Source organism: Vulpes vulpes, chromosome 10 (genome assembly GCF_048418805.1).
Source record: "Vulpes vulpes isolate BD-2025 chromosome 10, VulVul3, whole genome shotgun sequence".
NCBI classification, from domain to species: Eukaryota; Metazoa; Chordata; class Mammalia; order Carnivora; family Canidae; genus Vulpes; species Vulpes vulpes.
The window spans coordinates 51255754-51278268 of NC_132789.1; the positions used below are offsets into that span (position 1 = coordinate 51255754).

The window sequence follows — 22515 nt, forward strand, 5'->3', positions numbered from 1 at the left end:
TATCTTGCTTTATTAAGCATTTTTATTTTGAAATTTTAGATTTACAGAAAAGTTAGAAAAATATAGAGTTTACCCAGATTTCGCTAATGTTAACACCATGTATAACCATAGTAAAATGATCAAAACCAGGAAATTAACATTGGTACAATATTATATTAAACTGCAAATTCTAATTGTACCAGTTTTTCCAATAATGTCCTTTTCTGTTCCAGGAATCAGTATAGGATTCTACATTGGTTCATTAGTTATATCTTATTAGTCCAATCTGTGACAGATCCTCAGTCTTTTCTTGTCTTTCATGACTTTAACACTTTTGATGAGTCAGTTATTTTGTAGACTATCTCTTAATTTAGGTGTGTCTGATACTTTCTCTGATAATTAAATTGAAGTTTTGCATTTTTGTTAAGATACCACAAAGAGGTGGTATAGCCCTCCCCTCTCAGTGCATTCTGTCAGTGGGTTACGTGATATCACATTATTAACTTTGAACTCACAGCTCTCAGAAGACACCTGCTAGTTTTTATTACTATAAAGTTAAAAATTTTCCCCTTGTAGTTAATAAATGCTTTCAGAAAGATACTTGAGACTGTGTAAATATTCTCTTCTTGAGCTTTCTCCCTCTGATTTTTGCATCCATCTATAGATATGCCTGTAGCAATGATTACCATAGTATTTGCCTCCTGATGATTTTTTATTTTCCTCATTCCTTCTACATTTGTAAATTAGATTTCTTCTGTAAGGAAAAGCTGTTTACCTTCTCCTCTGTTTATGTATTCATTTATTTATGTTGGTGTAGACTCCTGGACATTTCTTTTATTCTATGAGTTATAATTCAAACTGTTATTTGCTTAATTGTTCCAGTTTTGGTCTTTGGGAGCTCTTTTAGGTTGGCTTCTGCTTCCTTTGGAAAAACCCTCATTCTTTTTCAAGCATGTTCTTAGTTTTTGGCACCACAAGATGTTCCAGGCTTATCTTGTGTTTTCCCTGCCCCAACCTACAGAAACCAGGAGCAATGGTATCAGAGAGAAGCTAAGATCTGAGCAATAGGTATGTCATTGCTGTGTGCTTCTAGGCCCTCCTAGTTGGATATACACACACATTCTTACTTATTTTTACATGTATATCTATATTTGAAAATCCTTGACTTCATACCATCCTCTTATTCCAACCCAACACAGCCCTTTTTCTTATTTATACCTCTTTCCCCAAGAGTGAGAAACCAGACTTTCATGTACACTATAGTTACTTATTTGTACAATTCTAGTGTACACATACAATAATTTCAGAATTGCTAAGAATTCTGAAATGGATCTAATTAGAGTATGTATATTGTTTATAATTCTTTTTGTCTTTAGCCTTACAATATCCAATGAAAATACCTTTCTCCATAGTTATTTCAGGTAGGTTATTTTCCTTCACATTTCCTTATGTGGTTATGTTATTTGTTTGTAATACTGTTAGGCTGATTTGTTACTGCTTGTATTCCACTTGAGGGTCCCTCCATATTCTGGCTGATTTTATTTGTTCTTTAGGTATCTGAAACATTACTGTGGTTTTAACAGACCAAGTTAGATAAAAAGGTATATACTCAAAGAAGTATTGCTCCCTTCTCATTCTTGCCACCTTATTCCCAAATTCCCCTTTTTCCTCTCCCTTTCCCAACCATCTCCTTTAGATAATCTCTCTAGTTACTGGGTTACCTTTCTTGTATTTCTTTTGCACAAGTGAGCATATGTATCTGTATTATCTTATGATACTTTTTTCTTATATGAAGCATAGAAAGGTAGCATGCCGTAGGTATTTTTTTGAACTTTTCTCTTTTCCCTTAACAGTGTGTACCAGAAATTACTCCAAATGAGTCCTAGAGATCTTTATATGGCTGTATAATAATCCACAATGTGGCTATGACATAGTTTAATAAATACTTTTCCTGCTTATGAGTATTTAGACTGTTTCCAGTATTTTTCAATTACAAGCATTGCTAGAGTGATTACCTGGGGGCATATTTTTTTTTGAAGAGTTTTAGAAATGGGATTTTTGTATCCAAGGTTAGGTGCATGCATAATTTTGTTAAATATTTGCAAGTTTCCCTATAGAAGGTTGTACCAGTTTGCATTCTCAGCAGCAATGGATGAGATTACCTGTTTTCCCACAGCTGTGCCAACAAAATATATTGCCATATTCTTTTTTAAGATTTTATTTATTTATTAATGAGAGACATGGAGGAGAGAGAGAGGGAGAAAGAGAGAGAGAGAGAGAGAGAGAGAGAGGCAGAGACACAGGCAGAGGGAGAAGCAGGCTCCATGCAGGAGCCCGATGTGGGACTCGATCTTGGGTCTCCAGGATCAGGCCCTGGGCTGAAGGCAGCGCCAAACTGCTGAGCCACCTGGGCTGCCCTATATTGCCATATTTAAAAAGTTTTTTGCCAGTCTGATAGGTGATAAATGGTATATTGGTGGTGTTTTCATTTAATTTTAAAAATTATGAATGAGTTGGATCATTTCTCACGTTGAGAGTTATTTTAATATCTTTGTGCATTGTTAGTTTATGTCTCGCACTTTTTTCTTTTTTTAAGAAAATTTTTGTCTATTTATTCTTGAGAGACACACACAGAGAGAGAGAGAGAGAGAGAGAGAGAGGCAGAGACACAGGCAGAGGGAAAAGCAGGCTCCATGCAGGGAGCCCGACGTGGGACTCGGTCCCGGTCTCGAGGATCAGGCTCCGGGCCGAAGGCGGTGCTAAACCGCTGAGCCACCCAGGCTGCCCTCGCACTGTTTTTCTGCTAGTCTTAGGTCCTTTACCCTCCAATTTTCAGGTGTTCTTATATGTTAGAGATGTTAGCGCTTTGTAGTATATGTTGTGAATATTCTCTTCCGGTTTGTCAGTTGTTTTTTGACTTTGATGTTTTTTGCCATGTAAAAATTTTTTATTTTATGTGGTCAAATTTGATTTTTTTCCTAGAATTATATCTTAACTGGTATTTTACAAATACTCATTTCAGTTAATAATTTACTGAGCTTATCATATACCAAATGAGTACTTGGCACTTCATATCAAGTTAAAATTAAGCAATATCAGGGGGCACCTGGGTGGCTCAAGTTGGTTAAGTGTTCGACTCTTAATTTTGGCTCAGGTTTTGATGTCAGAGTTGTGAGATCGAGCCCCGTGTCAGTCTCTGCACTGAGCATGGAAGCCTACTTAAGATTCTCTTTCTGCCCCTCAAAAAAAAAGACAAAAATTAAGCAATATGGGGAAAATTGGAAATTAGCTGAGTTTTAAAGATGTGTGGATAGAAAAATTATACCTATGAAATGAAATGCTATGTAACAATTAAAACTTGTTTTTGTTTTTGTTTTTTAAGATTTATTTATTTATTCATGAGAGACACAGACTGAGAGAGAAAGAGGCAGAGACACAGGCAGAGGGAGAAGCAGGCTCCCTGCAGGGAGCCCGATGTGGTACTCAATCCTGGATCCTGGGATCATGACCTGAGCTGAAGGCAGATGCCCAAATGCCAAGTCACCCAGGCATCCCTAAGACTTGTTTTTAAAGAATATTTAGTGAAATGAACTCATGATATTTAATGTTAGGTTTTAAAAAGCAGCCTCCAGGGGCACCTGGGTGGCTCAGTGGTTGAGCATCTGCCTTCTGCTCAGGTCTGGATCCTGGGATCCCCTGCAACGATCCTGCTTCTTCCCCTGCCTGTGTCTCTGCCTATCTCTCTCTGTGTCTCTCATGAATAAATAAATGAAATGTTTAATATTACTTTCTCTATAATAATGACAGATTATTCATGTACCAGATGTTTTTAAATATCGCTTTCCATAATAAATTTAAAACTATGTATTTACGTGCTAAGTTTGAAAGTAATAAATGGCTCATTGGATAAAATTTGAAGAATACATAAAAGCATAAAGGAGGAAAGAAATACTACCAAATATGTAACGTGATTATAAATGTCAGCTTATGAACTCTCATTTGCAGGGATCTTAACTATATCTTAAAATTTCAGTAAAGAAATAGTATATTTAAAATTTTTAGATACTTGCATCAAGTTCAGGAGAAATCAATAGGTTGTTTGCCAGCTATTAAAAGAAGTGGTCTAAATATAAATAACATGACTTTAAAAGGTGTTATTATCTGGTTTATGTGCAGTTTATCAAGATGAGAACTGAAAATACAAACCAGAATGCTGTTTGAGTGTTACTCTTTATTTCAAAGTTACTACATCTCAAATATATGTTGAAAGTATCTTGATACTGACACATTATTTATATCCTTTCAAGCAGCTCTTCTCCAGCTGTGAAAAAAGAACCTGATGCACCTGTGTTCTTTCCGAATTCCATGCTGGCAGAGGATGTAAGCATGTGTTTACAGAGTGGACCAACAGAGGGTGCCAGTGACAACTCTGTAACATCAGGGGAACCAAAAATTGAGCAAGTAATGCATCCCTTGCCTCATCAACCACCAGACAATCAGAAGATATACCAGGATTTATTGGTAAGAAAATGTAACCCATTTCATCTTTTCTTAGATGATTATTTAGTTTAGGGGAGACTATTTAAGCCTCTCCTATCCTTAAACTGATTGGGACCTTTTTTCCCCCCAAATATATGATGTATAATTTGTTTCTTTTAGCTTTTCATAATGATGATAACCTATAAGCATGCCAGTTACCAAATTCTTAGCCACGAGGGGGAAAAACCCTTATTTTAAAAATAGTAGTGTTAATATTAAGCCAAATTCAAAGTAAAGTTAGGGGTGCCTGGATGGCTCAGTCGGTTAAACATCTGACTCTTGATTTCCGCTCAGGTCATGACCTGAGGGTTGTGAGATCCAGCCCTGAGTCAGGCTTCATGCTGAGCATGGAGCCTGCTTAAGATTCTCTCTCCTTCTCTCTCTGCCCTCTCCCCACTTGTGTGTTTTTTTTTTCTCTCTCTCTCTCTCAAAAACAAAACAAAACAAAAACACAAAAAAACAAAAAACTTAAACCAAAGTAAAGTTAGTACCAGAAAAATCAAGGAACAGTTTGCAGGAAGTTTGAAAATTGGAAGGTAGGAGAATATTTATGGCAATATTTGTTGCATTCAGGTTAAGCAGATTTTTATTGAATACTTAGCTTAGTCTAAGAAAGTGAACTGAGTAAAAAGGGGTGCGTGGGTGGCTTAGTCTGTTAAGCATCTGACTCTTGTTTTCAGCTCAGGTTGTGATCTCAGAGGTCATGAGATCAAGCCCTGAAGCGGGTTCTGCACTCAGCCAGGAGTCTGCTTGAGGATTCTCTCTCTCTGCCTCCCCTCTGCCCCTCCTCCACTTTGTGCTCTCTCTCTCAAATAAATAAATCTTAAAAAAAAAAAAAAAATGAGCTAAGTAAAGTGAATAATATAAAGATGATAGTCTCTGCTCTTGAGAACCTAGGGGAAATAGCACTTAGATACCAGTAACGAACAATTATAGGATAGTCTAAGAAGCAAAGGCAGCATGTAATAAAAAGGAATAATTCCAGTTGGAAGAAATAGTCATCTGGTCATCTTGGAAAAATTAGAATGTAGAGGGCAGCCCAGGTGGCTCAGTGGTTTGGCACTGCCTTCAGCCCAGGGCCTGATCCTGGAGACCCAAGATCGAGTCCCACATCGGGCTCCTGCATGGAGCCTGCTTCTCCCTCTGCCTGTGTCTCTGCCTCTTTCTCTCTCTCTCTCTCTCTCTCTCTCTCTCTCTCATAAATAAATAAATAAATAAATAAATAAATAAATAAATAAATCTTTAAAAAATTAGAATGTAGACTGAGACTTGAAGGTTGAATGACCCTGGCTGTCACTTCCATCCAAACTGTAGACTTGGGAATATTTGATTTCTCCATACTTCATAGGGCCTTGATGTTCATCAGTGAATACATAGTTGTTATTTGCCTGCTGGGTCCTATACTGGTAATGGCAGCTGTACACTCGGGATGAAATACGTTCTAATGTCAAGAAGGCAGAGATAGTATCACAGGTCATTCTCATTCAGAGGGAGAAAAGAGAGGAGTCAAATTCTGAAAATAACATAAAGATCTAATTTATAAATAGTTACATAAGCCCTGGAAAACACTTGAAATATTACTCATAATTTTAAATCTGTTGGTTTTAAAATGAACAAATTCTCAGCAAACATTCTAAATTTCCTCTAGGGTCTGATAAAATCATTCCTTAAGATGGGTCTCCTTTATAAAAACCCTATTAAAAAAACCTTCCAAATATACTTGATTCTTTGTGGTATTTGGCTAGATATTATTTTGCTTTTCCCTGGCTTTACTTATGCTATTTACATTTTGTTTCATAAGATTGTTAACAATGGTTTTTCAAATATCTCTTTTTTCTTTTTGTCAGAGTCAAGTGAACCACCTACTGAATAACTCCTCCAAAGAAACTGAGCAGCCATCTACCAAAGCAGTTATTATCAGCCATGAATGCACCAGAACACAAAATGTTTACCATACAAAGAAAAAAAAACGTGATTCAGGCCTGGTAGACAAAGATTGTGTTCTTAATGCAACCCTTAAACAGCTAAGAAGTCTTGGAGTAAAAATAGATTCTCCCACTAAAGTGAATAAAAATGCACATAAAGTGGATCACGCCAGGTAACTAAAATTTGTTTTGTTTACTTCCAAATTTTTATTTAAATTCTAGTTAATTAACATCCAGTGCAATATTGGTTTTTGGAGTAGAATTCCAGAGTAAGTGGTTATCACTTACAAACAATACCCAGTGTTCATTGTAACAAATGCTGTCCTGAGGGGTTCCATGGGTGGCTCAGTGGTTGAGCATCTGCCTTTGGCTCAGATCATGATTCCTGGGGTCCTGGGATTGAGTCCCCACATCAGGTTCCCCACAGGGAGCTGCTTCTCCTCTGCCTATGTCTCTGCCTCTCTCTCTCTCTCTCTCTCTCTCATGAATAAATAAATAAAATCTTACAAAACAAAACAAAACAAAAATGCCATCCTTGATACCCATTACTCTTCTAGCCCAGTCCCCTACCCACTTCCCTCCATCAACCCTGCTTCTTCTTTCTTTTAGATTTTCTTATGATTTGTTTCCCTCTTTTTCCCCCTCCCATATCTGTTTTCTTTCTTAAATTCCACATATGAGTGAAATCATATGATATTTGTCTTTCTCTGATTCATTTCACTTAGTATAGTACATTCCAGCTCCATCCACATTGTTTTTTTTTTCCATCCACATTGTTGCAAATGGTAAGATTTCATTCTTTTTTTATTTCATTCTTTTTGATGGCTGAGTAATATTCCAGTGTGTGTGTGTGTGTGTGTGTGTGTGTGTGTGTGTGTGTGCGCACGCGTGCGTGCATGTGTGTACACACACCACATCTTCTTTATCCATTCATCAGTTGATGGACATTTGGGCTCTCTCCATAGCGTGGCTGTTGTTGACAATGCTGCCATAAACATTGGAATGCATGTACCCTTTCAAATCTGTATTTTTGCATCCTTTGGGTAAATACCTAGTAGTGTAATTGCTTGCTCCCGGAGTAGTTCTGTTTTTAACATTTTGAGGAACCTCCATACTGTTCTCTAGAGTGGCTGCAGCAGTTTGCATTCCCACCAACAGTACACCTGTTGTTTCTTGTGTTGTTAACGTTAGGCATTCTGACAGGTGTGAGGTGGTATCTCATCATGGTCTTGATTTGTAGCTCCCTGATGATGAGTAGTGTTTAGCATCTTTTCTTGTGTCTGTTGGCCATCTGGATGTCTTTCCTTAGAAAAGTGTCTATTCATGTCTTTTGCCCATTTTTTAAGTGGGTTATTTGGTTTTTGGGTGTTGAATTTGGTAAGTTTGCAGATTTTGGATGCTAACCCTTTATCAGTTAAGTCATCTGCAAATATCTTCTCCCATTCTGTAGGCTGCCTTTTAGTTTTGTTGATTGCTTCCTTTGCTGTGCAGAAGCTTTTTATCTTGATGAAGTCCTAGTAGTTCATTTTTGCTTTTGTTTCCCTTGCCTATGGTGACACGTCTAGTAAGAAGTTGCTATGACTGAGGTCACAGAGGTTCCTGCCTGTGTTCTCCTCTAGGATTTTGATGATTTCCTGTCTCACATAAAGATCTTTCATCCTTCTTGAATTTATTTTTTGTGTAAGAAAGTGGTCTAGTTTCATTCTTCCACATGTTGCTATCCAGTTTTTCCAACACTCTTTGTTAAAGAGACTTTTTCCCACTGGATAATCTTTCCTGCTTTGTCAAAGATTAGTTGACCATATAGTTGTATAACAGTTGTTTTAAAAGATGAAAAAGGGATCCCTGGGTGGCTCAGCAGTTTAGCACCTGCCTTTGGCTCGGGGCGTGATCCTGGAGACTGGGGGATCGATTCCCGCATCAGGCTCCCTTCATGGAGCCTGCTTCTCCCTCTGCCTGTGTCTCTGCCTTTCTCTCTCTGTGTGTCTCTCATGAATAAATAAATAAAATCTTAAAAAAAAAGATGAAAAAATTTTAGATGTATTACAGCAAGCTCATGAGGAAAACTATAAGCTTACCACTCAATTCAGTTGATTCATCATTTATTCAGGGCCTACTATGTGTGTGATGACTAAGAGATCATCTTTACTCAGTGGGTTTTATATACATAAGAGATACTATCTCTTGGGTAACAATCCAACAAAATACTCTGGGAGTTTTGGAGAAAGAATGCTCTTACTCATTTGTGGGGTCTGGAAGGTCTTCTTGGAGGTGATAGGGTCTACAATCAGCTATTGGATGTTTGGTTATGCAGTTGTGTCATCTAAATGGCAAAAACATTCCTTAGGAATATATTTTGAACTGTATAGTTATACAACACTTACTTATTGCTTACCAGTTAAAATTGGCCACGTTCTTCTATTCAGAATTGTCTTCATCAAAGATGACTTTAGCATATGCTTGTTTTTAAAAAAGATAAAATCTGAAAATTATATTATTAAGGTTAGCATGTTTTCTGTTAATTATTTTTATTGTTTTCTAGTTGCAAAGGTAATACTGTCTTATGATTTAAGAAAGTATTAAATAACACACAACAATATCAGATAAAATGTAAAAGCTTCCACTTCCCAATTCCTCAATCTGACCCCCATAAGGTTACTTCTTTCTTTTTTTTTCTTTCCTTTTTTTTTTTTAAGGTTACTTCTCTTGTTTTGTATTTTGTAGAAATGTTCCATGCATGTTCAGATATAATTTGTTCTTGTTTCATTTTGTTTACTTAACATTATGTCTTAGATATTTTTCTTTATAGGTGTATACAGTTCTTCCTCATGCATTTAAACAGCTGCATAATATTCTGTTGTACCCATGTACTATAAGATAGGGAACGTGTCCTCTCCTAATGGACTTCTAGGCTGAATCTCTTTATTTCTTATCTCAGACAATGCTAGGTAAACATCATTCTACAGGAACATGTACAAGTATCTTTGTAGGATAAATTCTTAGAAGTAGTCAGGATCAAAGGATATGCGCATTTAAAGTTTTAGTAATTGCTGCCATTGCCCACCAAAATAGTTCCTATCAACAGTGTAAGAGAGTTAGGCTAGCATTTTTGAAGGTTTTAACTCAGTGCTGTGAGATAAAGGCTACATAATGTCTGTTGAATATACAAATCACCCTGCTATCTGTGTGGAACACTGTGTTTTGGTGTAGTGCCTTTGCGGGGGCAGGGGGTAGTTTCTGGCTAATTATTTCTTCAGAGTGGTTACCCAATTTTAATGTGTTTACAGTGACACATAGGAATTAATAAATTACCAGTGTATAATGAACTTGATTGTCTTTTTTTTTTTTTTTTTTGGATTCTTTAGAATGAAATGGGAAGTAAAGTTTTTGATTTATCAGTGTGGGGTAGTCATTGTTTTAATCAAGATTATTCTGTTCTTTATTTAAATAATTTACATTATAAATTTATACTATGAAAAATATACATGCTCAAGTTTGGTGTTTTAGAAAATGAAAAAATGTCATCTGAACTTATCCCCCCAAAATTAGCTTTTTAAGAAACAGTGCAGTTTTACTATATATACAATTTTAAAAATGTTTCTTTAAGCATTTTATTTATTTACTTGATAGAAAGAGATAGCAAGAGAGACAGCACAAGTGGGCGGAAAGGGAGAAGCTCCCTGCTCAGTGGGCAGCCCAATATGGGGGCTCAGTCCCAGGACCCTGGAATCATGACCTGAGCCAATAGCAGATACTTAACCAACTGAGCCACTCAAGCACCACCTCCTTTTTTTTTTTTTTTTTAAAGATTTAAGCATTTTAATATTGTAGTCTATATACCCATTATAAAAATTTGGTTACACGAGTTAAAAAACTCATAGATACACATTTATGGATAGGATTTTAACTTCATATAAGATAATCTTCTCAAGGAAGTGAAAGCCAATATGAAAAAAATTGTTTTCGATTCAAAGCAATCTGTTAAATTAATTAATTAATTAATTAATTTCCATAGAGGGGTAGGCTGGCAAAAACCTCATAGTACCATAGCTATATCTTCATATGAAAAATAATTTTTAAGATTTATTATATGGTATAAATTATATAAAATATTATAGAGCTTTGGAAATAAGAGTTTGCTGTTTGTTTTCATTGTCAAAGTAATACAAACTTACTTTGGAAAATATAGGAAAAAACCATATTCATACCAATCAAACTCATTTATTATTAAAACTATTTTTGTTTTTCCTTTTATTCTTCTTCTAAAATTACTTTTTTAAAATATATGTATTTTTTATTTTATTTGAGAGAGCGAGAGAGGATGAGCAGAGGGAGAAGCAGACTCTCCACTGAGCAGGGAGCCCAATATGGGGGCTCAGTCCCAGGAGCCTGGGATCATGACCTGAGCCAAAGGCAGACGCTTAACCAACTGAGCCAGCCAGGCACGTCCTCTATTGAGCGACATGAACATCTTTTACCAAGATTGCAGTTTTTTAGTTTTAGTATTATTTCCATAGAGTCTCAGAAATGGGAAGACTAAGTCAAAAGAGTAGGAAAATTTTAAAGCTGTTGCTACATTGCTTTTGGAAAGAGTCAAGTTTTATGGTCTTACCAGCTATATGTTTATTTCACCAGTACTTTTCACTCATTTTACTTCAATAAATATGTATTGAGCTTCTAATTTGAACCAACTCTGAGAGACATCGTGGCATACAGGATAACCTGCTGAAGACGTCTTTGCCTTCACAGAGCTCATAGTGTAGTGGAGAAACACAGATAGTCAACTATAGTATATTCTGTTGCCTCCTTTGAAAAAGCGGATACAGTTTGTTGTAGAAGCACATGGGAGAGGTAGCTAACATTAGCAATATTTTCATATTGTATTATAATTACCCCATATTAAAATTGCCCTAAGATTTTTTTTTTGAGGCGAGAGGTAGAGGAGGAGGGAGAGAGATAGGCAGACTCTGTGCTTAGTGTGGAGCCTGATAAGGGCTCAGTCTCATGATCCTGAGCCAAAACCAAGAATTGGATGCCCAACTGAGCCACCCAGGTACCCCGAAAATCTTCCTTTTACAAGATGTGTGCTAATTTAGACCAAAAACGTCTTAAACTATTCTTAATTTATATTTTTTCGATTGGTAATGGGTTCTACATATAATTATGATTAAAAATGATGCTGGGGCACCTGAGTGGCACAGTTGGTTAAGCGTCCAACTCTTGGTTTTGGCTCAGGTCATGATCTTTTAGGGTCATGAGATGAAGCCCTCTGTCAGTCACCATGCTCAGTGTGGAGTCTGCTTGAGACTTTCTCCCTCTCCTTCTGCCCCTCTCCCTCTAAAATAAATTTTTTAAAGGCTTAAAAATGAAACTACACCCTAACTTTCTAACACAGAAGTCAAATTTTGTCTGTTATTAATCTTAAGCTAAGAGAACACTCCAAACATAAGACTATCTAAAGCCTACCTAATTAATTCACATTGTTTCACAGTTTGTCTTAAATTTACTTTTCTTTAGTATAATCTCTCATTCTCTAACAGCTTCCAGTCTACTCAGCATTGGTATTGCAAGGTTCTTTGTTGTTACTTTTACCTAGGATACTCTTTTTCACCTTTCTGCCTGCCACATCCTCTTATCTATCCTTCAGAGGTGAACTCAGATGGTACCTCCTTTGTCAAGGTTTCCTGGACCTCTCACCAGAATATTGATGTTTTTACACAGAATATCTTGTTCCTAATAGATTATAGCATGTTCTTGTGATAGCCTTTCCAGCAAGATCATGAGTTTTATATATCTTTGACTCCACTTTGCTTCTACTTGGTGGGCCTTCCTTGAGTCATTTGCTGAATTGAATTAGTTAAATCTCTCCTATTTGGGTCATCCCTGAAACTTACAGTGAATAATTTATTTTTAGCACCTCTGTAGTATTTTTCAGTATTGCCTTGTATTGTTATCTTTTAACACATGAGTATAATATAATTGGTATGTTTAAAGTACATATCAGACAGTTGTTTAGAATTTAAGGTACATTATCCTATACAAATAGTGTTATAAATTAGTTTAGTATTCCAGGAAAGTACTGTATAATTCTTACAATCCACACTGTTCCCCTAGTTCTCTAAACCACTTATTCTTTGTCATTGTATCTATGTGAAAACTTACTTCATGTTCCAGTTCTGAACTTCAGGAGCAGCAGGTCCTCCTACCAGATGAGTAGCTGAGACAAGGGAAGGAAGATTTCTTCTTCTTTTTTTTTTTTTTTTTTAATATTTTATTTATTTGAGAGCATACACGAGCACAGGGAGGGAGGGAGAGGAAGAAGCAGACTTTACGCTGAGTGGAAAGCCTGATGTAGGGCTCAATCCCAGGACCCTGAAATCATGATCTGAGGTGAAGGCAGATGCTTAACCAACTGAGCCACCCAGATGCCCCAAAGATTTCCTTTCTGCTTTCCTGTTTTAGAACACCACAGAGGTTAGAAGGATCCAAAGGCAGCAGAACAATGGAAGAAGGTCCTACACAATCCTAGAAATTGTAGGGAAGATGGAGATTGTGGTTTTGGTGTCTGACAACAGTCTCTATAGGCATATTTCCAATTCCTTTCAAATTCAAAACATCTTAAGCAGTCTCTTTGTTTCCTTCTTTTCTACTTATTAGCTGAAAACCCTATGTAGGATAAGTAGGAGGTAACTAATTGGGATTCAAACAGGACAATAAAGTCAAGGTTGGTTTTCATCTTTAAATTGGAATAATTTTTTAGCTTTCCTTAATTGTTGGCCTCTGACTCTCATATACAAACATAAATGAATTCTCATCATCCTTTTGTGACTGCCTATATAATGAGGTTCTACTATAGTATATTTGTGCTCAAGGCTGTTAGGATTTGGTTAGTGGAATGGCCTCCTTTTGCCTCTCATTTTTAATTCCCCGGTGTTTATCTGCATTGGTTCTGAGTATTACTGATTTGTTTTGTTTTCAAAGTAATGTTGGTTCCCCTAACCCCAAATTAAAATTTGCAAGCTATGTTATACAATGAAACTTGAAGAACCTTCTAAACTCATATTGACTGGTTTATGGATTTGTATAAAATTTTTAGCTAATCTATAAAAGAAAACCTAATTCAAATTAGACCTTTTTCTAAATATTTAACATTTTGAATTAGAACTTTTTATCTAGGATCCCTGGGTGGCTCAGCGGTTTGGCACCTGCCTTTGGCCCAGGGCGTGATCCTGGAGACCCGGGATCAAGTCCCACATAGAGCTCCCGGCATGGAGCCTGCTTCTCCCTCTGCCTAGGTCTCCGCCTCTCTCTCTCTCTCTCTCTCTCTCTGTCTATCATAAATAATAAAATCTTAAAAAAAAGTTTTTGTCTATTCAAATTATTTACATTAATATTACTTCTAGAGATATTATACCTATATGTATTTTAATGTGTATGGGTCTTCTGATTTAATATGTAAATTGCTTATAATTTTGAAGAAATAGGCAAAGACAGTAGAAAAATGTTTTACATTCAGAAGATAATGTCACTATGAATACTTCATAAAAGAATAATGTCTAGATAAATTGGTATTTTTCCATCATATTAAGACAGTCTCCAAAGCCATAAGTACCAAGAAGTTTAAGGGAAAATTATAAGGTGTTTTTTTTTTTCTTTTAAGATTTTATTTATGTGGGATCCCTGGGTGGCACAGCGGTTTGGCGCCTGCCTTTGACCCAGGGCGCGATCCTGGAGACCCGGGATCGAATCCCACGTCGGGCTCCCGGTGCATGGAGCCTGCTTCTCCCTCTGCCTGTGTCTCTGCCTCTCTCTTTCTCTCTGTGTGACTATCATAAATAAATAAAAAATAAAAAAAAAAGATTTTATTTATGTATTCATGAGAGACAGAGAGAGGCAGAGACATAGACAGGGGGAGAAGCAGGCTCCATGCAGGAAGCCCAATGTGGGATTCGATCTCGGGACTCCAGGACCATGCCCTGGGCCGGCTAAAGGCAGGCACTAAACCACTGAGCCACCCAGGAGTCCCTACAAGGTGGTTTTTTTTTTTTTTTTTTTTTTTTTTTACAAGGTGGTTTTTAAGACCAGAATTATTGAGCACACTGTTCCATTGTTTGAGGATGACATCATTCTCATATCAAGAATATTAATGGTTGGAAATAGTTTCTTCACAATTTCAGGTGCTTCTCAGAATGAAAATACCTGGTCATTATTTGGGTGGCAGGGATGTAAGCAGTGGCTGGCATATATAAAACAGCTTCATAAAAAAATATAAAATAAAACGGCTTCATTGGGTCATATGGAAAATCATAGCATATTTTTTGACCAGAATATTATGTTTACCACAACAAATGGTATACAAAAGACTAATTTTTAGGGGACAGAAAAACTGATAGTAAAATAGAAGTTGCTGAATATAGTATAGTGAAACAGTGGTTGTAGAGCTCGAGAGTAAGGCAGACCTGGTCTCAGTTTTTAAACTCCTGCCTCTTCAGGTTAGGAAAATCAGTTAAAATCTCTATAGCTTAGCTTTTTCAAATGTAAGATGAAGATAATAGTACTTATTTCTTTGATTTGTTCAGTAAATACTTAAATGAATGCCTACTCTATACCAGGCATTGTTCCAGCCACCAAGGATATTGATGTGGGGAGAGGAGCAGTTAAAAATCCCTGCCCTCATGGGTTTTCACGAGGGAGTTAGATGATAAATAAAAAATGTGGGTTAAATATATGGACTGCCAATAAATGATACAAGTGTAAAGTGTTGGAGAGTAGAGAATGAGGTTGGAATATTTGAAAGGGGAGACATCTCTGAGAAAGGTTTCTGTGGGGATTAAATGAGATAGTGAATGTTTAGCACAGAGTGCCTGGCATATAATAAGGCATCAATAAAAATGAGCAGCTGTTATTGTATTTATGATACTAATATAAGGCAAGTCAGTTACTATTAATGAGATAACACCAATCAAAAGTGAGTTGATTATATCTAGTGAAAGAAAATTGGTGTATACAGAGATATACTAGTCCATATCCAGAGACTGGTTGATGTTTTTCAGTCCTTACAAATGGAATCTCTTCAACTTTAAATATTCTGAGCTACTCACCAAAGTTTGTAAATGGTTTTTGTTTGATTTTATTTTTGTTTTATTTTACCAAAACTGAATGGCTTTTACATTTTGAGGTGTTATATTTGTTCTTAAAACCATGACTGATGTATAAATCTAGGAAAACTAGTTTGTGTTCCACTTTCAGTCTTTGAATCATGGATTACCTTCTAGTTTATTATATTTATCTCTCGAATGTATCTGGATTATTTAGACTTAGATGTTTGAGCACTCAGCTGAAAAAACATCATGAAGCTTAAAGCTGAAGACCTTTTGTTACTTTCATAGAATGGAACACATTTAGAATAACACTGTTTTAGTACTCAAAGTAAGATAAATGATGGCCTACTCTGTTGTGTCTTTCAGTGTGTTGGCATGCATCAGCCCCGAAGCCGTGATTTCTGGATTAAACTACATGTCATTTGCTAATGTTGGCATGAGTGGCTTAAGCCCCAGCGGTGTGGATTTGAGTATGGAGGCAAATGCTATAGCTCTGAAATATTTAAATGAAAATCAGCTGTCACAACTATCTCTCACTCGATCAAACCAAAATAACTGTGACTCATCTTTTAGCTTTCTACATATTAATACAGACAAAAGCACCGTGGGGCTTAGTTTAATTTCACCAAACAACATGTCATTTGCAACCAAAAAATACATGAAGAGATATGGACTCATACAAAGCAGTGACAACAGTGAAGATGAAGAGGAGCCCCCAAACAATACAGATAGCAAGAGTGAACATTTATTGAATCAAAACCTTACATCCATACCTGAACAACTTCACTGTCAGAAAGAACCTTCTAGGAATGCCTGTGAAATAATTAATCGTTATAACTGTGAATCTGGGAGCACCTACACAGATACACCAGTATTGAGAAATATTACAAATGAAGTTGTTCAGCCAAAAGGAATGCAGCAATTGAATGAAAACCCAGCTTTCTTATTAAAAAACCTTAAACCAAGTCCTGTAGTGAACCTCCGAACTGGAAAAGCAGAGTTTACACAACATCCTGAGAAAGAAAATGATAGGGACACTCCAATTCTTCCTGAAAGTTTGAAACCTGAAACTTTAAAGCAAATGAGCAGTATGAATTCAGTAGGCACATTCTTAGATGTAAAACAGCTCAGACAGTTGCCAAAATTATTTTAAACCTTCCATTCACCACCCTCCTGCTATGAGGATGGATGGGGTGACTCTCGAAGAGACTTAGGGAAGCCAGAGCCTTTTGGTGGTTTTGAGATACCTAAGCATTCTAGAGGCCAATCTGTTTCTTGGTAGCAGCTGATGGCAAAGAGCTGAACAAGTGACCTGATGGTCTGTGAAATGGTGGGCTAGTAGGAGGGCGAAGTTCTCTGCTCAAATAGAACTGTTCAGCATCCCTATAACCTTTTTAAAAAGGAATCCTGAGATAGGCTATTTCAACAGATTTAGGTAAACAGGTGCTATCCAACTCTGAATCTGAACCGCACTTTTATACTGTAAATTGTGAAAAATAACTCAATTTTTCTAGCATGTTGCATCTCTGCATCTATCCAGTATCCTGAAATAACGTAGAATAAACTTATCATGACCCTGACTAAATTAGCTAAATCAACCCTTATTTAAGGGGAAAGTTTTACTTTTAAAAATAACTTTAAGATCTGTTATACAATGAGTGTTTATGTTCTCAGTTAAGATGCATATTTGTTAAATTCTGTGGAAGTAAAACTTTTGCAGTCCGGTGGGTTGATTTAATGTAACATTTTCAAGTTATAGCACTAGCTATCACAAAATAAGAAAATTATTGAGTATGAGTGTGTCTTATAAACTTTGAGTGTTTCAAGTGTCTTAATATTTTTAAATAGAACTTAATAAAAATATCTAAATTTACTGTTTTCCTCTGTACCATATCCTTCTCGTTTAAAAAAAAAGACTTTTTTTGACTCCCAAAAAGTTACAAAAATAATAACAGAGTTCAGGTATACCCTTTTACCCAGGGACCCCCAGTTACAGTATCTTACATAACAGTAGCAAATGATCAAAACCAAGAAATTGACATTGGGCACAGTATTAGTAACTAAGCCACAGACCTTTCAGGTTTCACAAGTTTTTACATGCACTCATTTATATGTTGGTATATAACTATGAAATTTTGTCACTTATTATAGATTTGTATAACCACCACCAGAATCAACATACAGAACTGTTCCATCACCACAAAGAGACTCCCTAGTGCTACCCTTTAAAATACACCCACCCTAGCCCTGATCCCCGACAACCGGTGGTCTGTTCTCCATCACTAGAATGTTGTCATTTTGAGGATGTTAATATGAATGGCATCACAGTGTATAACTTTTTGAAACTGGTTTTCACTAAGCACAAGATCCTTGAGATCCATCCAGGTTGTCAATGTGCTTTTTTTTCCTCCCACTTTCCTAAAAATTAAGTTTAACATGTTTATTTCTAAATATAAATGGAAAAAGTTCTCGTTCAGTTGATATATAAAGCTCTTCTGCTGAAGTTAATAGAGGCTGTCATTGCCTTATATCCAAGTCAGATATGTAAGCTGGAAAGAAGAACTGTAGCTCTCTAAATACTTTCCAACTCATCCAGGGCCTTCTGATAGAACGGCTCAGAGTTTGCAAGCCCAAGTACAGTGCCCTGGTGGTTCTCTGCTGCTCCCCACTGGAGCCAGGGCCACATGGTGCCTGTTTTCCTGCATTGTTGCTCTTTCCGGTGAAGAGTAAGACATGGAAACAGCAATGATGAGTTTGTGTCTCCCTTTGTTTCTATAGGCATCATTTAACACTTTAATTATCATAAATAGCATAAGAGCCCACTTATTATAGAGTCAGCTTTTAAGAAACAGAATCATCACTGCCACTTCAAGTGTGCTCTGGTTAACGTTTGCCCACAGTGCCTCACACTAAGATGCCCATGATTGAAAAGCCAGAGAGAATACTAGGGAATCCACTGACAGCCTCCTGAACCGTACCGTTGTCACTGGGAACCCTCTCATTTTCACACAAGAAGCTCTGTCTGAACAAGAAGAATTGACCTGGAGGCTTTTTAGGCAAAATCTTAACTCCATCCCTTCTATTACTACATCTAATTTAAGGCCTATGAAAAGATGCTTAAGCAGCGCTGGAGACTGAACTTAGGCTGCAGATTAAGTCAACAAAACCTCTTTCTACTAAATGCATATCCAAAGAAAAGGGACCATCACTGAAGCCTCCAGAAAGTTTTCTAGGAATGTTTTACCGTGAGGGCGCCTGGGAGGCCCAGTGTGTTGAGCGTCCGACTCCTGATTTCAGTTTAGGTCGTGATCTTAAGGTGTGGGGCTCCGCACTGAGGCTGGAGCCTGCTCAAGGTTCTCTCTCCCTCCCCACTGCCTGCATTCTCTCCCTCTCAAGCTCTCTCTCAAAAAAAAAATAAAGATAAAAAATGTTCTACCGTGGGAAGTTATTTGGTAAATTCGTTGCCATGGTAGCTTTCAAGCATCTTTGGGCAAAGCGTAAGTACTCGGAAAATTGGATTAAAAGACTTTGGGTATGATTGCCTCTCAAGTGATACCTGTCTGAATTTTTTTCTTTTGTCCAGTCCCACAGCATTCCGTTCACAGATACGTGGATGCTACCTCAATGGCATAAGGAAACGAAGGAGCTTCCATTACCCAGCTTCTGGGAAACAAATCCATTCACCTAGGTCCTGGCCAATAGGCACCTCCACTTCCACCAAACATCCCCCCTCAACCTCTGAACCCTTTGCTGCCTCATCTCTCTGCTCACTTGTCTTGTGGCCTACCCTTACTGCGCTAAGCTGCGCAGAAGTAGATGCAGACATGTTAGACATAAACCATGCCTTTTGCCAGCTGTAAAGACTAAGGAAAGCAGATACACCCTGGAAACAGTTGTACCATAGTGTGAGACATGAAAAGTCCGAAGGAATGATCCAGACTGTGAGGAGCCACACAAGCATAATCCTGAGAGCCTTCATCTTTTTAGGACTCCCCCTGTGTTCACAGGGTGCCATGCGGACTGCTGCCCATGCATCAGTTCACTTAAGCGTCCTGGCTGACCCAAACTGGTGGTTGTCATTCTCATAGAGGAGGGAACAGCCTGAGGGAAATAATTTACCCAAGTAAGTTGTGAGCAGAGATGTGAGCTCAAGCGTAATTCCAGAGCCCAAGCTCTTACTAAGCCTCTGAGAAATAACACCTTCCCTGAAGCCTGAGGAATTCCAGACCTCAGCCTTGTGTTTTTCCATTGCATCTGGCCCAGCAGCAGCTTCTTCCTCCAGGCTTCCTCTCCTCACCAGCACCTGGTTCACTCCTAATCATTCAGCAGGTATTCAGTATTGACTCTGCTGGGCACTCGGATAGATGCTGAGCACAAGGGGACTGACAGGACGAACTTGCCCTTGTAGGATCTCAGTCTAACCAAGGAGAGCCCTGCACACAGCAATACAGTGAGGCCAGCACTCGTAATAAAACTCTATAACGTGAGAGTATACTAAGAGGAGCCGAGAGGAGGGTTATTCTGAGAATGTTCTAGATTTTTCCAGAATCTTGCAGGAAGACTAAGGAAGAGAAAGGGAAAAATACTTATGACGGAACAGCTTATTGGGAAGCAAGGAGTTATGAAGAGGGAAGAGGCACAGCATTGGGGGAGGGAGTTGGGGTCAGAAAACCGAAGAAAGGGAGAAAATATGCAAATAGAAAGAACACCTCCCGGATCAGCAATGATTGGGTTCCTCTTGTTGCTCTGCCCCAAATTCTGTGTCTTCTGGCAAGTCACCTCTTCTCACTAGGCTTCTGTTTCCTAATTTTTGAGGTGAAAGGTTAGCGTGTCTAGCTGGCATTCTGTGATTATGAAACAATGAGGCAGAAATACAGGGTGTGAGGAGTGGTTTGCAAGTCCAGAGGAGGGAGAGGCTTCTGCAAGAGACAGCAATGAGGGCAACTGGGTGGCTCAGCGGTTTAGCGCTGCCTTCAACTCAGGGTGTGATCCTGGAGCCCCTGGATCGAGTCCCATGTTGGGCTCCCTGCGTGGGGAACCTTTGCTGTGTCTCTGCCTGTGTCTCTGCCTCTCTCTCTCTCTCTCTTGTGTGTGTCTCTCATGAATAAATAAATAAAATCTTAAAAAAAAAAAAAGACAGCAATGGAATTGGGTCTTGGGGGATTTCAAAGGATTTCCACAGTCACAGGTGAGGAAAAGGAAAATTCCCTACTTTTTATAATGCTTAACATACCTCACAATTTAAAAAGAGAAAGAGAATTCAGTTTTCCCCACCAAAATGTTGAGCGACATCTGTTCTCAGGGCACCAACAGGTCTTTCTCCAGCTCTAAATTACACAGTCCCTGTTTTTAAGGAGTTCAAAGTCCAGCGTGAAAGGAAACCTCAGATCCACAAAAAGGGGCTTTAGGGTCTGGAAGTGTGGGTGATGTTCCCTATCTCCTCCTCTCCATTCCCCACACCGGAACTGTCTGGGTCACAGAGAGCATCCTCAGAGGAAATCCTGTTTTCCACTTCCTGGTCAGAAACTGAACTCCAGGAAAAGGATGGATTTGGGGAGAGCTCTGTGTCCTGCCTCTTCATGGGCCATCTGGGGCCTGGAGGATGAGAGGGACTAATTAAAAACACAATAGAAAGCATGACGTCAGGTATTCAAGGGTGTCAGAGCTGCAGGGCCCTCTGAAATCACTTGGGCCTCAGTGTACAAGTGAGGACATCAGGGCCAGAGAAGGGACTTGCCCAAGGTCACACAGCTTAGAAAGCACAGGGCTGGGACCACAGTTCAGGACTCTACACCGTACTTATCCTATGCCATGGTTTCTGGGTCAGTAAGTTAGGTATCAAGCAATAACCTAGGCCCTTCCTATTCTGCTTTCTACCATAAAGGAAAAAAAAATGTCTGCATACGTGCATGCACACACATCCCAGCCTTGGCTCTGCTCACATAGTTTCCTTCACCTCCAAACCCTCATGGGCTCAAAGCCCTGCGTGGATCCTTCACAACACAGCGTAGAGCCTGCCCTGCCCCACATCCCCTCCCCAAACTGCCAGAAACCTTCCCAGAATCCTGCTGTGGAAGCGACATTTTTTTCCTTTGACTTTACATAACCCTCTCTCTGGTCCTCTTTTGTCCTTTTACAGATTGATTACAACCAACGTGCATGTTGGTGATCCGTACCCAAGGCTGGGCACTCCTCAAGGTCAGGGACCACGTCTGATCCCCCGTCCAATGAAGAGTCACAGGGCAAGGTCTATCGAATGTCCCTGCCACATCTGGGGCCTTGTGCTAGACGCTGGAGAGCATGACAAAGGAAGAAAAGGCACTGCTCACTGCTGCTGTGAAAATGCACTTGGGCGTGCCTGGGCACACGTGTGCAGCGTCCGACTCATCCATACCTATCTGAGCCCTGCTCAGAACCTCACTGGGCCCTCACAGGAACATGCAGTTTCACCTGCAAACATGCATAATTCTCAGTGAAGTAACGAGTCTAGTGAACACACCTGCTCTGTTCTAAGCCCTTTACATTTGTTAACTTACTCCTCACAACAAATGTTAAGAGGCAGATACTTTTATTATCCCCTCTGGTGATGCTAGAAATTAGGAACAGAAAATAGGAATAAGTCACTTTCCCCAAGTCACCCAGCCAATAGGAAGAACAAGGATTCGAATCTGGGCAGTCCGGCTCCAGGGCCATTGCTCTTGAGTATGATGTCAGGATTGTCCCTGGGAGGACGTGGAGACTCAGTGGTAGAGGGGTGTGCCCAAGGTGACATGGGTGAAGTCAGAATTTGAACTCAGGCCAGTCTAGCTTCAGAGCCCATGTTATCCTTTCCTTCCTCTTTTTCTCCTCCGCCCCCCCCCCCCCCCATAGCAGCAGGAGCCTGAAGTAGGCATGCTTTTGAGTTCCCTAGAGCCCATGTTCCTACCGTGATGATACAAGGTTGTAGACGCTGGTTGGAAGGGCAGCAGGTG

General features: G+C 38.7%; 1 protein-coding gene across 11 annotated transcripts in view; it reads left to right on the forward strand.

The window, feature by feature from the left end:
• Window positions 1-17422, forward strand: part of STIL (STIL centriolar assembly protein) — a 64467-nt gene extending 47045 nt beyond the window's left edge. For 7 of the 11 annotated variants that reach the window (XM_072724062.1, XM_072724064.1, XM_072724068.1 and 4 more), the window contains 3 exons: window positions 4290-4500; window positions 6366-6616; window positions 15911-17422. In XM_072724062.1, the coding sequence (XP_072580163.1) occupies window positions 4290-4500; window positions 6366-6616; window positions 15911-16697 (1249 nt within the window). In that variant the 3' untranslated portion in view covers window positions 16698-17422. Of the gene's footprint in view, window positions 1-4286; window positions 4501-6365; window positions 6617-15910 lie in introns of all 11 variants that reach the window. The other 4 variants (XM_025991880.2, XM_072724063.1, XM_072724067.1 and 1 more) reach the window with 1 other exon arrangement.
• Window positions 17423-22515: the final 5093 nt, after the last annotated feature.